This window comes from Carlito syrichta, unplaced genomic scaffold, assembly GCF_000164805.1.
Source record: "Carlito syrichta isolate Samal-C Ts95f unplaced genomic scaffold, Tarsius_syrichta-2.0.1 Scaffold304792, whole genome shotgun sequence".
NCBI classification, from domain to species: Eukaryota; Metazoa; Chordata; class Mammalia; order Primates; family Tarsiidae; genus Carlito; species Carlito syrichta.
In genome coordinates this window covers 416,173-431,681 of record NW_007248888.1, presented here as the reverse complement: position 1 = coordinate 431,681, position 15,509 = coordinate 416,173, and the positions used below count along the sequence as shown (strand labels likewise).

The window sequence follows — 15,509 nt, the reverse complement described above, 5'->3', positions numbered from 1 at the left end:
GGAAGGCTGAGGCGGAAGGATTGCTGGAACCCAGCAGGTCGAGGCTGCGGTGGCCGGAAGCGGCCACTGGACTACAGTCTGGGCGACAGGGTGAGACTCCAACTCAAAAACTAAAATAAAATAAAATAAAATAAAATCGTATTTATCTCTTTTCCTAGTCCCCAGCAGATAGCAACACACCAATGAAAGACATTAGAGAAGAAACAAGAAAATAATAAAATTACATACAAACACTAAAGAACAACAGTTTGAGACTACTTTGTGAATGATCAGAGTCTCAGAAATCCTGATGTGATGTGATGTGATGGGATGTAATGTAATATGCCTTAGAACTAGAAACATTTTTAGTGATGAACTTGAATCAACAGGCTGTACTCAGTTCTCTTACTCTGTTTTATTTTCCTTTATAACACTTAATCTCCACCTGACATTTTACTTATGAGGGGTCCCTCCAAAGATGATTGAAATTATCTTTTGAGGGCAGGCCCCCTGTAGTACAGACTCCCCCCGCTAAGTAGGTGTTTTAGGAATTCATACATATTAGTGTCCCAGCTAGTGTTGTTGCATGTCAGGATTTGTGTAAGAAACATATGGAGTTGTTGCAAAACATGTGACGAGTTGTTTCTTCCACCATGGCAGCATACCTGCCTTTCACTACGCTAAGTTTTAAGCAGTTTTGGACCAAAAACGTCATGACCCCTGTGCCTCACCCTCTTTTTTACCCGATCTTGACTTGAATGACTTTGTTTGTTTGTTTCTCCCATGAAAAATGTCCTCAAAAGGAAACGTTTTGCCAATGTGGAAGAGGTGAAACAAAAAATGGCAGAAGTACTAAAAGACATCACAATTGGAGAGTTCCAAAACTATTTTGAGCAGTGGAAGAAGTGTCTCAATAGGTGTAATGCAACAAACGGAGAGTAGTTTGAAGGTAACTGATTTTTAAACATGTAAGAATAAATACACAATTTTTTGATAAATAAATTCCACGGTTTTGTGGGTCCCCCTCATATTGGCATGTTTGTTATCTCTCACCTACTATGATATAAATTCAAGTTTATTTTCCTTTATAACAAGACAACTGCTTACTTTGTTCAATACAGTATCTCCAGCATCTCCAGTAATGCCTGGTTCTTAGCAGACTCTCAATAAATATACATTTAATGAATAAATAAATATATGCATACAGAAAGGTAAAGTGAGGTCAGTACAATTGACCCTTGAACAACATGGGTTTGAACTGCACAGGTTTACTTAGATGAGAATTTTCTTCCACTTTTGCCATTCCTGAAATATCAAGACCAACTCCTCCTCTTCCTCTTCAGCCTACTCAACATGAAGATGAAGAAGATGAAGATCCGTATGATGATCCAGTTCCACTTAATGAATAGTAAATACATTTTCTCTTCCTTATGGTTTTCATAACATTTTCTTTTCTCTAGCTTACTTTTGTAAGAAAAAAAAAAAAAAATAAATATATATATATATATATAAAATATAGGTTAATTGACTATTACCTGTAAGGCTTCTGGTCAGGAGTGGCTATTAGTAGTCATGCTGGAGAGTCAAGCATTATACTCAGATTTTCGGCTGATGGGTGGTCAGTGCCCCAGTGCCCATATTGTTCAAGGGTCAGTTGCTATAGTCCATTTAAGTTTACTTGACTATAAAGTGTTTTTATAATAGTTATTCAAAAAGATTAAAGTTACAAGTTTTAATACTTAAATGAGTAAGCTTCCTTTATCTAAAAAAATGTTGTGGGGTATCTTTTTTCTCTATGATTTCCTGTAAATATGGCATTACTGCAGTAGAATGCAGTTGTCATCCAGGCAATCGCTCTTTCAGCAAGATCAAACTACAAATAATTGGTTTTGCTTTCTTTCATCTCACCGGAAACTGGAAAATGTCTTGAATTGCCGTAATACATAGTAACGTCTTCTTTCTGATAGCCATTCCAAAGCAGGTATGAGTTCTACTTCCTCTGTACCACCACTTGTTTTAATAACCTACAAGTATAAAGCCCCAAACCATCACTTTATTTCTTTAAAAAGATATACTATTTTTAAGAAATTAAGAAAGCCTGTATTTGACTCATAGCTTATGCTTTTATAATTAAGCTTTTTCTATATCTGCACCCTCAGTCCTTTCATCGACACAAATTTTCTTTCCCTTAACACACTCCTTCCATACTTGCCATTCTCTAATGCTATTTCTTGTGCTCCAACAGAAGAAAAACTTCCTACTCACCCTAAGATACTTTCACAAATAACTGTTCAAATTGTGAATCTTACAACACTTACATTTTCTCTAAAAGTAGTATTTATAAACCTAATTTTAGCTACAGAGACGTGGTAGTCCAGACACTCCATTATGACACTCAAAAACCACATGAGCTTCATCAAGAAATTTGTTCTCTTCCCAAAAGCCCCTCTCCCCTAGCTGAGTGTTAACATTTTTTTCTTCCAGAGATAAGGGCTTGGGGGCTCAGCCTGTAATCCCGCACCTTTGGGAGGCTGAGGTGAATGGATTGCCTGAGCCCAAGGGTTCGAGACCCGCCTGGGCAGCAAGACCTCATCTCTACAATAACTCAAAAAAATCAGCCGGGCGTGGTAGCGCGCGCCTGTAATTCTGGCTACTCGGAAGGCTGAGGCGGAAGGATCGCTGGAGCCCAGCAGGCGAGGCTGCGGTGGCCGGGAGCGGCCACTGCACTCCAGTCTGGGTGACAGAGTGAGACTCCAACTCAAAAAAAAAAAAAAAAAGTACACCTGTATCAGCTCATATGTATTTACGAATATATTTTTCTTTATACAGAAGTTATTCCTCCATTCTCAGTTGATATTGCATATTAGGGATATTTCCATATCTGCACATTACAGACCTAGTTTGTACAGATATGGTCCTGCCTGTGCATACGTAGAGTATATTTTAGTTGGGAGGCTGGGAAGGTACACAAGAGCAGACAACCATTAAACAAATGATCAAAACAGGTAAGTGTGTAATTTCAACTTGTAATAAGTATTAAAGAGCCATATAGGAGTATAAAAGGGGGATTTCTATATCTGGCAATGAGGTTTCTGAAAAATGTGCCAGTAGATAGGTTTCTTTTCTTATAATTCTTATTATGCCAGTAAATGTTTGTTTCCTAGTTCTTCCTTTAAAAAATTACATCAAATATTAATAAGATATTTGAAAGATGAAAAAATTTCTCAAAATTGAATCCTCAAACCTAAATTTTTACAAAAAAGAAAAATGTCACTATTAAATAACCTTTTTCCAAGGAGATTCTTATACATAAACTACACCCCAAATGACCAAGTATCTTTGATACACAAAGATAAATTTATGCAACTAAAGTCTAAATCGGATAATATCTTTGTATTATAATTCTGAAAGCTGAAAACATCTATTAAGTATTACCTTTGAAAAAAATGAAGCACTAATAACCCAAAATTCTTTGCATCGTCTGGCTTTATGGGCAGAGACTACCTGAAGATCATATGGATTGAAAAGGGATTTAGGATCATACCGAGGAAGGCAATATACAAATTCTCCATCATCTTTCAAAGGTTCCTGAGATTTAAAAAAATTTAGTTAATTTGATTAAATTAACTAACAAAATAAAATTAACAGATTTTGTATTTGTATTTAAATTGAAACAATTTAAATACAAATTAAAAGTAAGAATAATATCACTGGGTGACAGAGTGAGATCCTGTCTCTAAATAAATAAATAACCAACAAAAATAAAAGACCACTTTTCTTCATGGTAACAGTCTAGAGCAGGGATCAGCAAACTACAGCCAGGGCCAGGTGCCTGTTTTTGTAAATAAAATTTTATTGGCACACAGTCACATGTATTTGTTTATGTGTTTTCCGTCAATGCTTTTGCATTACAATGGCATAGTTGAATAGTTTTAGGGATCACATGACCAGCACAATGTAAAATGTTTATTATCTGGCCCTCTTCAGAAAAAGTTTACTGATCCCTGATTGGAAGCATTGGTTCTTAATTGTGCATCAGGATCACCTGGAGAGCTTAATAAATTACAGATTGCTGGGCTCCATCCTCAGAGTTTCTGACTCAGTGAGTCTAGGGTGCAGATGAGAATGTATTTTGAATAAGTTCTAAGGTGTTTCCACTGCTGCTTGCCTGGGGACCTTGCTTTGAGAATTCCTGATCCAAAAGTAGGAAGAGATTATTCTGTTCAATCTTAGATGAACCATAACTAATGAGGTCTCAGGACACAGACCTTACTTCTCATCACAGCTCCTTCCCTCTGGGCCATGTGACTTTGGGCAAACTAAAATTTCTCTGAAAAAAGAAGCTAATGGATAAGGAGAAAATGAAAAGCATAAGGAAATACAGAGTGGATGAGACAGAAAATCAAGTGCCAGGGAGCTAGAGAGTAAGAAGGAGAGAATGTCACACGCAAAAAAACTGATATGCAGCAACAAGAGCAGATTCAAATTGAAGTGGATGATATCCCTTCTCTGGGACCTACTTAGATGTAGAAAGTAATGAGAGAGGCAGACATAAATATTTTGATGTGTTGTAGACTTAAAATTTATATACCTTACCCATTCTTCATACTTTAAATGAGTAAAATGAAATGATGTCAAACACTTTTGAATGCAAAAGTGAAATAATAATCAAAATTTAATATTAATGTGATATTTGATTTTTTGTAACCTCTTAAATGAACTAAATAAAAATTAAGATACAGTTTTAATATTGACTTTTAAAGATCAAAACTCAATAAAATAGAATAATACCTTTAGAATCATCTTCTGACTTTTGATTTGAGTACTTTTGTATTTCAAATTGTGCTGTGGTAATTCGATTTGCCAGCCAAACTTTTCTCTTAGCCTAATAATATGTCTTATCACATCATCATCTTTTGGTTCTGGTATAGAACATTTAAAAACAGTCCAATATAAGTGCAAATATGAGCATCATTTACAGATAATGCACAATACTCCAAATATTTCTACATAGAGAACAAAATTTAAATGGTAACATCCCTAAAGTTTACATAAAGACTATATAATTAGAGAAAAAATATAACTTAAAACTCAGTTTTAACAGAAGCTGAAAAGAAGGAACAATATTTATCCATTTAAGAAAGATATCACAATTACCTAATTGCATAATTACACAGGTAGCAGGTAAGAAAGAGACTAGAAACGGTAGGCAGTTATAAGGCTAAGGCTTTTTTTTTTTTTTTTTGAGTTGGAATCTCACTCTGTCGCCCAGATTGGAGTGCAGTGGCACAATCACAGTTCACTGCAGCCTCCACCTCCAGGACTCAGGTGATCCTTTCACCTCAGCCTTTTGAGTAGCTGGAACTACAGGCATGCCACCCCACACCTAATTTTTTAAATTTATTGGAAAGACAAGGTCTCCAAGTTGTCCAAGCTGGTGTCGACCCCCTGGGCTCAGGCACGCCTCTTGCCTCCACCTCCAAAAATGCTGGGATTACAGGCATGAGCTACCGCACCCAGTTCCAGGCTTTTCTTAAAAAATGCCTAAGCTGGGGTGGAGGCAGTAGGATCAGAAAAGTAGGAATGACAGTGTGAGAAGAAATATTCTTCCTGAGGATGAATGCATAGACATTTTTCAGACCATCTCTCTTAATCTTCTAGCTGGCAGCTAAAGAGTCTCTCCTTCATGAAAGTCTCTTCTCTTGGCTTTCATTCACCATGCTGTACAGATAGTCCTGATGGCTCTTAAGCTTCTTTTCTTGATAGAACAAATCATGGGAGGGGAAGTATACAAAAACCCATATTGGCAAAACCGGCAATCCTAAGAAGCTATATTTCTGTCCCTCCAGAAATTACAGACACCATCTGACTAAACCAGTTTGTTTGCTAAGGATTAAATGAGACTTGAGATCTTGTATAAAACAGTGTTATGACACTGCATGGCCCTAAGAGTGAGTTACTCTTTAAATTTTGTACCCTAGGCACCCCATTTGTCATCTTAGTCTGGGCCCTTCCAGTTGCTTAAACATAAAGATAAATTAAAAATACTTAATTGAAAAGAAAGTTAGCTAACAACGGGGATAATAGAGAGAAGGAGAAGTATTGAAAATTAGTATAGCCGGGCTCGGTGGCTCAGCCTGTAATCCCTCGCTTGGGGAGGCTGAGGTGAGTGGATTGCCTGAGCCCACGGGTTCGAGATCCACCTGGGCAATTTGGCAAGACCTCATCTCTACAGTAAATCAAAAATCAGCCGGGCATGGTAGTGCGTGCCTGTAGTTCCAGCTACTTGGAAGGCGGAGGCAGAAGGATCGCCAAAGCCCAGCTAGTCAAGGCTGCGATGGCCGGCAGCATGCTACTGCACTCCAGTCTGGGCGATGAAGTGAGACTCCAACTCAAAAAAAAAAAGAAAATTAGTATTAAGGAAACGGCACAAACTGTGTATATCTAGCAAGAGAATAAGTAACATTATAGACCCAGATATGAAAACATATACCTAAAGAAATCAAATACTTTGTTATTGACATAGAAAAGCAAAAGAATAAAATAGATCATAGTTTCAAAATATAACCACATATAAAAGACCACCTAATAAGTGAACAAGAAGATAATTCACATCAACAGAAGAATGAATGATTAACTATTCAATAAATCTTAATGAGAAAGTAGTTCACTCATTTGGGAACCAATGCAGTTATATGCAAGCATAAATTATCGATGGATTGGAGATGTAAATGTGTAAAAACAAATTATAGAAATAGTAGAAGAAAATATGGGAAAATAGTTTTATAAACATGGGGTAGCAAAGGCTTCCTGAAAAAGAATAAAAGTACATTAAAATGAAAATGATAAATCTGACTTGCTCAAACTTAGCAATTTATCCACAAGAAAAGTCGCCCCACACAAAATTAAAGTATAATTAACAATTGGAAAATGATGTTTATAACCTATGTAAGAGGTTAGAAATTAATACACTGATTATTTAAAGAATCCTTGCCAGTCAATAAGAAATAAACCTTTTGATAGAGAGATGCGCAAACAATTTACAGGAAAAGATGAGTGATCCATAAACATGAAGAAATGTTCAATCTTATTCATAATCAGAGAGTTGCAAATTAATTAAACAGCATTTCTCACTCAGACGGGCAAAAAAAAAAAAATTGGAGAATATCAACTTTGGCAAGGGTATTTCTCCATTTTGAGGGTGATTTGACAGATTTAATAGATGTGATATGCTTCATGAAGGAGGACATCTACAAAATGAGTGTGATGAAAACTGCTAGAAAATGGAGGCAATTTGAGGCATAAAAGACAAAGAATGATTTTTCAAAATAAGTGATAAAATTTAAGAAACACCTATCTTCCAAAAAGTTAAAAAGAAAATATTTTTCTAAAAAAGAGACTAATTCATGCCAGAACCATGAATGTCTACTAAAAAATGCCAATACGACATATACTTAACACTAGAAACGGATGCACATCCCTAGTTAGCTGGATATATGGTTGGATCCAAGATAGCAATTCTTTATCAATAAATACGGGGAGACTGGTGCACATCCCACTTTCACAACAAGTTAAGAAAACAGTTCCAAGGGCAAGGGCAAAAAATAGCAAAGTTCGAGCGGCAGACTTCCAGAGGAAAACCATGAAGAAAAGCAGCCAGCGAAACAAAAACTTATTTTGTCTATTTAGGCAATATCTTCTGATGTAGCCACAGTAAAGGTTCATCAGTGAATACTGAGGCTAGCCTTCCAGATCCCTTGCTTTATCCTCTTAGGGCCTTGAAGACGTGATCCCATAGGACAGAATTTTCAGCAGGAGAGAGTGACATCATGAAGACAGTGTTTTAGGAAGAATTCTGGCATCTAAGAGTAAAACTACATATCCATTTTCCGTGCATGAAATTAAAGACTTTGTTTTAAAAGCTTAAAATGGGATTTCTGCTGATTGAGAGCTTATCATATAATTGAGGATATTATTTTCATCATGTGAATGTGTCCTCATAATGAAAGATAATATATGAAACTGTCAAATGAGTGACACTGCTAGTAAGTGCTATGTTAATTTTAAAGAAAGAGATCACTTCAAACTAGGTTCAAGTTCAAAAATGGATCTTAAATAATATAAAGCTTTGGATAGGTGAAAAGAGGACCCTTTAGATTAAAAAATCACCTTAAAAGAAAGAGTAAAAGAATTCATTCCAAAGGCATGCACCAACATAAATGAATCTGGAAAAGACAACACATTGTAAAAGGATACAATACAATGAAATTTATGCATAACTTTAAACCTTGAAGTGTATATATATATATATACATATATATATATATACAGAAAAGTATCAAATTCAAAAGTATCATTCCAAGGTTTATAACACAGAATTTTCAGAAATTAACATACTCCTGTAATCAGCACATGAACCAAGAAAATAAAAAGCAATACTAGCTCTCTTGAAGTCTACCTTGAAACCTCTTCCAGTTACTATTCCCCCTTCACCCCATTCCCACAAAGGTAGTCACTATCCTGATTTCTAAGATTAGATATGAGTTTTGTCTATTTTTTACTTTATATAAGTGGAATCGCACAGTAAGTATTCTTCTCCACACCTGGCTTCTTTTGACCAACATTAATATGTGAGCTTCTGTAGACACAGTATAATGCCATACATATTAAAGGAAATTATTAGTTCTCTGTCGCTGTGTAAACTGTCATAAAATTTTGAGGTCTAAAATGATAAATACTTATTATTTCACAGCTTCTATGGATAGGAATTCAGAAGGGGCTTAGATAGGTGGTTCTGACTCTTTCTCATGAGATTGCAATCAAAATGTTGGAGAGGGCTGCAATCCTCTGAAGGTTTGACTGGGGCCGAAGGATCACTTTTCAGGATAGCTTACATGTGGCTGTTAGCAGGAGGCCTCAGTTTTTCACTCCACAGACCTTCCATAGGGCTGATTAAGCATTCTCAGAAAGTAACAGCTGGCTTCCCCAGAGATAGTGATCCAAGAGAGAAGGCAAGAGAAGAAGCTGCTATGCCTCTTAGGACTTAGTGTTAGAAGTCACACACTATCACTTTTACCATTCCCTATTTGTTAGAATTCAGTGCCATCACCCTCACCATATTACTTATCAGAACTGAGTCACTAAGTCTGCATCTCACTTAAGGGAAGCGAAGTGAATCTTCATATTTTGAAGGAAGGAGAGTCAAAGGATTTGTAGACAAATTTTTAAACTGCCACAATAGATATGTATAAATGTAGGAAAAAGTATAAAACCATAAATGAAACTGATAGTCGCCAATTTAAGGAGAGTTACTAACTGACCTTAATCGTGGCTTCTGGGAATGAGAACAGGGAAAGGGAAGGATGAGGAGTGGCTTTAGCTAGGCCTGTAGCATTTCACTTAAGTATTTATTTTTCATTGCTGTATAACAAATTACCACAAACTTACTATAAGTTTATTATCTTACTATTTCCATAGGTCAGAAGTCTGGCAAATTTTAGTTAGGTCCTCTGCTCAGGGTATGCTGGAGCTGAAATCAAGATGTCAGCTGACTATGCCCTTATCTGAAGGCTGGGCTAGGGAAAGACTTGCCTCCAGGCATCCTCAAGTTTACTTCCCTGTGGCTCTATGACTGAGGTCCCCATTTTCTTGATAGCAGTTGGTCAGGTTGTTCTCAGCTACTTTTAGGTCACTTTGGGGCCCTTGTCATGGGTCTCTCTCCACAACATGGCAGTTGGCTCTTACAAAGGCAGCAGGAGGGCTTCTGTTACAGTTTTTGGTCTTTTAAAAGGCTTATCTGATTTAAGTCAGGCTTGCCCAGAATAAATTTCCTTTTGATTAACTAAAAGTCAACTGATTAGGGACCTTAAATACATCTATAAAATCTCTGCCATATAACATAACATAAAAGCATTGAAGTGACATTATATCATATTCACAGCTTCTGCCTTCACTTAAGGGGAGAGAATTATACAAAATGTGTGCACCGGAGGGTAGGAATACTGGAGGACACCTTAGAATTCTGTCTACTACAAGTTATTATTTTTAAAATGACAGAATTTTAATATTTAAAAAATCCTGGTATTGAGTTCATCGATATTAAATTATTTTCTCTACCTTTTATATTTTAAATTTTTCATAACTTTTTAAAAAGATCTAAAAAAAAAAAATTAAAATACTTAAGTCTTTATCAATCTATACATTCATGGATTTGCAGCAGCTAAATTAAAGAAATACAGACATTTAAAATATTGGAAGTTTATTTATCTGGAAGTCATTAAACCTAAATTGTTGGCCTTTCTTACACTAGATATCAAATTCAAAACATGAAAGAACAGGCTAAGTGCTGTGGCTCAAGTCTGCAATCCCAACACTTTGGGAGGCCAAGGTAGGAGGATTGCTTGAGTGAAGGAGTTTGAGATCAACCTGGGTGACAATGGGAGACCTTGTCTTTAAAAACAAACAATCCACTAAAGCACCAATGTGACAAAATACTAAGAATTCATAATGCAAAGCAACATTTGTTGCAATAAAAGCTATTGTTTTCTGAATACACAACAAATTTCTATAAATTTAGTGGTTTAAACAACATACATTATCTCACAGTTTCTGTGGGTCAGGAGTTTGGATACAGTTTAATTGAATTCTGTACTTAAAGTCTCAAAAGCTGCAATCAAGGTGCTGGTTGGGACTGGATTCCCATTCAGATCCCTGCTGGGAAAGGATCTGCTTCCAAGCTCCCCCAGGTTGTTAGCAGAAAAAATCACTTCCCTGTGACTGTAGGAGTCACAGCAGCTTGCTTCTTCAAAGTCAGCAAAGGAGAGACTCTAGAACGAGTCTACTAACAAGATGGAGGCTTTTGTAACATCATATAATCACAGCAGTGACAGTACATCACCTTTGCCATAATCTGCTGGTTAGAAGCAGTCACAGGTCCCACCTACATTCAAGGGGAGCAGATTGCACAAGGGAGTGAACACCATTCCTTCTATGTAGGTTTTGTGCTGAAGCATTGATAATTTTGAGGATATTCATTTCAAAAAAGGAAGACGCCTGTGTAAGTGAGGGGCACTGAAGCTTAAGCTTCAAAAGCTTTATGATAAATCTGCCTCTAAATCATGATATTTCAGTAAAAAATAGAAAAGTTTCCTTTTCCTTATGAAACTGAAAACTTTAATACAAATAAGAACTTCAGATACAGAGAAATCAAACCTAGAAAATGTTAGTGGGGGAAAATATTTTAAGTGAACTGTTTATCTAGGAATTTAAACTCTATATCCAACAAAGACATAAAATTATTAAATAAAACTATACCATCAAGTTTTACTACAAGGATAGAACAAAATCATACAGTTCTAAATTTATATTATAGATCTAAAACCATAACATTATTTATAGTTCTAAAACCATAACCTTCCGAGATTATTCCCAATTAAGAACATAGCCATTGGACAGTCTCTGTCAATTTTTAAATTTAATGATATTTTAAATTTTCACAAAGAAATTCTTTAAGCAACCAAACATATAACATTAGGTAAGGCTGTTTTTTCTAAAATCAATGTCCAACATAAGCACACAAACCACAGAATAATTTGAAAGGTGTAGTGCTTTCTAAACAAGCTGGCTCAGTAATATCACATACCTGTTCTATCATATGATACAAGTTTAGCTTTCCTAACTTTGGGACAAGCATGAGTTTGGTCCTTTTTCCGCTTTGATTTCCCCTTTTCCTTATGGGAAGCTGGTTCTGGAGCAACTATACGTTGTTGAGTAATACTTTCTTTAAGGTAATCTGAAAATAAAACCATTATGAATTGATTAACTAGATTCCAAGTTTAGAAATAAGTTTTAATACTCACAGTTCTGTGACTGATGTTGTAAGTTCCTGTCTGCTTTACTTTGAAATGAGGATTGTCATAGTAAGAACCTCATAGGATTGTTAAAATAATTAAATTTGTTAATACATTTAAAGCACATAGTAAGTACTTACTAAGGCAAATGTTAATTATTGATTTTATTATTATACTAAATCTTTAAAGTCTGAATCCTCATATAAAATGAATACGGAGAAGGACCCTTTTATCAACTATAATTTAGTATCTAAGAACAGAAAATATTTAGATATAAACACAGAAAAGTAACAAAGAACCTATTTCTCATTTCCTCTGTGGTTTATCTAATTGATAGATTTCCAACACATAGATGAATGGGGAGATTATTGAAAATAGGACCTTTAAGAAACAAATTTTACTTATTTTCCTTATTTAACAAACATTTATGTAGTTCAAGGCATTATGCTACAATCTAGTCGGGGATAAGACTCAATAATTACAAACAAAATGAAAGGATTACAAATGAAATAACCACTAAGTTATATTTCAGTCATAGTCCTAATTCAAAGGAGAGAGAGATAATTTCCCACTGTACAAGCACAGGAGACCACACACCTTTCCTGTTCCAAGGGATCAAATGTTGAAAGATGGTGAGGTTTTTAATTTTAAAACACCACTGCACTCCAGCCTGGGTAACAGAGAAAGATCCTGTCTCTAAATAAATAATAGATAGATAAATAAATAAAATAAAAATCCTACTCCTTTGAAGCATATGTCTTTTGGTTGGTTGCACCATACTCTTCCATTCTTCATTGACATGTACCATTTGCCTGGAAATGCAATGAATCTGGAACTTGGGCTCCAGGGAGAGCCTGCTTTCTCCTATTAAATCTGCCATCATGTGGATGACTTCAGTGTCCATGAATTAAGACCTGTCTAAGAACCATCCACCCCTCCCCATTTTCCAGAAGTCCATTTCAACCAACTACATCCAAAATTACGTCACAGTGCTTGCCATCACTTGCCTTCTAACCTTCCAGCTTGCTTAATACTTCCAACATTACTATTCCTGAACTTCATCAGGACCTCCAGTTCATTGTCCCATTACTTTCTTACAGTTCATCATCCCTCTATTTTAATCCATGCTTTATTTTATTCTATTTTATTTTTTACACAGTTTAGATTATCTTTTCTTTCCACAACCCTTTGCCAAGATCCTAAACTCCCTCTTTCTTTTGGTGTCACCTAGATGGCAAAACACTAGCCCTGGATAAACCAAACCCTATGTGTTCTCCATGCCTATATCTGCAGATTCCAGAGCTATTCGAGAAAGGCCCACAACTAGTTGGATTGGTAATCTGCAAATTCGTTTTAATTAACTATCGGTGGACCCTAGACACAAACTCGAAATCCTATTGCTTGTCTGGTTAACTCGCACTTCTCCCTTTTCAATGACTATTCCAGATTTTCTTCATCCTTCTCAAATCTCTTTTATCTTCCAGTCTCTCTCCTTCAACTGATCTCCATAACCACTTTCCAAGAAACATAAAAAGCATCAGTTAGGAATTCCTTCAATTTGCATTGTCAAACAAACCAAGCAACCCACATTTGTAAAAGAGGTGTCAGGTTTTCTTCTCATCCAAGACCAATCCTTTCCACCTTTTGTTTAGATCCCATCTCTTCTTCCTTGCACTAGGTATTCCTTTTTCTCTTTTGCATGTCGAAGTATCTCCCACTTTAAATAAAATCCATTCTTTAGCTATAACTTCCCTAGTTATCAAACTTGCCTTTTTTCACAGCTAAACTTCTCAAAAGAGTTGCATATAGTCACTATTTCCTCATTTGCCATCCATTTCTTAATCCATTCCAGTCTGACTACAGAACTCCACCAAACAGCACTCAAGTGACCATATTCTTGAGGTCAGTGAATTCAACGGACATTTTCTAGTCCTCTTTTTACATATCAGTGTTATCTGACACTTTAGACCATTTCTTCCTTTTTGATACAGTTGTTTTCTTTGACTTCTGTGACACTGCAACATCATTCTCTTTCTTGTCATCCTATTTAGACTAACTCTGACCAATCTCATGTCTTTAGCAATTGACCTCCTTATTCTGGCTTGTAATTGTTGTAGTTTCTTGGCCCTGTTTTAGTCTCACGTTTTACACTCTCCCTAGGCAATCTGACCCATGGCCACTTGCTTAAACTTCCAGTCACATGATTACCCCCAAACATATCATCTCAGCCTTGGCTTCTCTGAGCTCCTAGCACTTATATTCAACTACCTCCTAGACATCTCCCCTGGGATGTACCAAAGGTATTCCAAATTCAACATGTCCAAAATTGAACTCATGATCCCACAAATCTTGACCTTTTTGTAGGACTTCCTAGCTTAGTGAATGGTACCACTATTCATTATATTAAACAATCCAGAAGCCTAGGTATTATCTTTGACAACTCCCTCTCTCTCATCATCAGAATATTTGCAGCCTCTTAACTGGTCTCCATATATCAATTATTGCTCCTCTTCAATCTATTCTTCAATACACAGCCAGAATTATCTTTGCAAAACAGAAATTTGATCATGTTAACTCCTTGCTTAAAACCTTTCCATGACTCCTATCTTCGAAGCATAATGACAAAAATCATTAAAATGCCAACAAGTCCTAGCTTTGCCCAACCCTTGTATACCTATCCAGCCTTATATTTGTGTCCTCTCTCTCCTGAGAAAAATAGAATGAGTCAGAATACTCCTTCTTCTTTTCACTGTGTTGGAAGATAAGCTTTGTCAGGTCTACAAACACTTAGCTATAAGATTCACATACTCCCCCTGGTTTAATCTGTCAGAGTAAAACATTCTGACCCAATGATGAGCAGAAGTTCTGGAGTTCAGATCTCTTCAGGAAATGAAATGTACTCACCTATAGGCAGAGGATGAAGACAATTGCAGAAATATCTAGCTACTGTTTGTAGTAGGTATTTCTTAGATGATATAGGAGGAAATGCAGCCATGCTTCACTTAATGATGGAAATAATTCTAACAAATGCATCATTAGGTGATTTTGTCATTATGCAACATCATAGAGTGTATTTACAGAAACCTAGATGGGATAGCCTCTATCCACCTAGGCTATACGGTATAGCCTACTGCTCCTGGGCTGCAAACCTATACAGCATGTTGCTACACTGAAGACTGTGGACCATTGTGACCTAATGGTAAGTATTTGTGTTTCTAAACATAGAAGAGCCACAGTAAAAATACAGTATTATATTATGGAACCACCATCTATATTCAGTACAACATTGCCCAAAAGGACATTATGCAGTAAATGGCTGTCTATTGTTATTAAAAATAATAAAAATTTGGTTTATCCCAGAGAGAAGAAAAAACACAAATTTTGGCAGACCCTAAAACCCCAGAGAAACAATATTTAAAGCAGCGGCCCCCAACATTTTTGGCATAAGGGACTGATTTCATGGAAGACAATTTTTCCACAGAGGGGGAGGGAGGCAAGCATTAATTTCTAATAAGAAGTGTGCAACCTAGATCCCTTATAAGAAGTTCACAATAGGGTTCGTGCTCCTATGAGAATCTAATCCTGCCGTTGACCTGATACAGGACAGAGCTCTGCTCACCTGCCCACTGGTCACCTACTGTTGTGCAGCCTGGTTCCTAGCAGGCCACGGACAGGTACTCA

The 15,509-nt window shown here is 36.3% G+C and overlaps 1 protein-coding gene across 1 annotated transcript in view; it reads right to left on the bottom strand.

Moving 5' to 3' along the window:
* The window catches only part of LOC103263295 (dynein heavy chain 14, axonemal-like), a 53,052-nt gene that overhangs the window by 26,785 nt on the left and 10,758 nt on the right, over positions 1-15,509 (bottom strand). Inside the window, exons 3-6 of the mRNA XM_021713907.1 lie at positions 11,621-11,770; positions 4,771-4,901; positions 3,415-3,567; positions 1,888-2,003 (exon numbers count right to left, since the gene is read on the bottom strand). Coding sequence (XP_021569582.1) covers positions 1,888-2,003; positions 3,415-3,567; positions 4,771-4,901; positions 11,621-11,770 — 550 coding nt within the window. The remainder of the gene's footprint in view (positions 1-1,887; positions 2,004-3,414; positions 3,568-4,770; positions 4,902-11,620; positions 11,771-15,509) is intronic.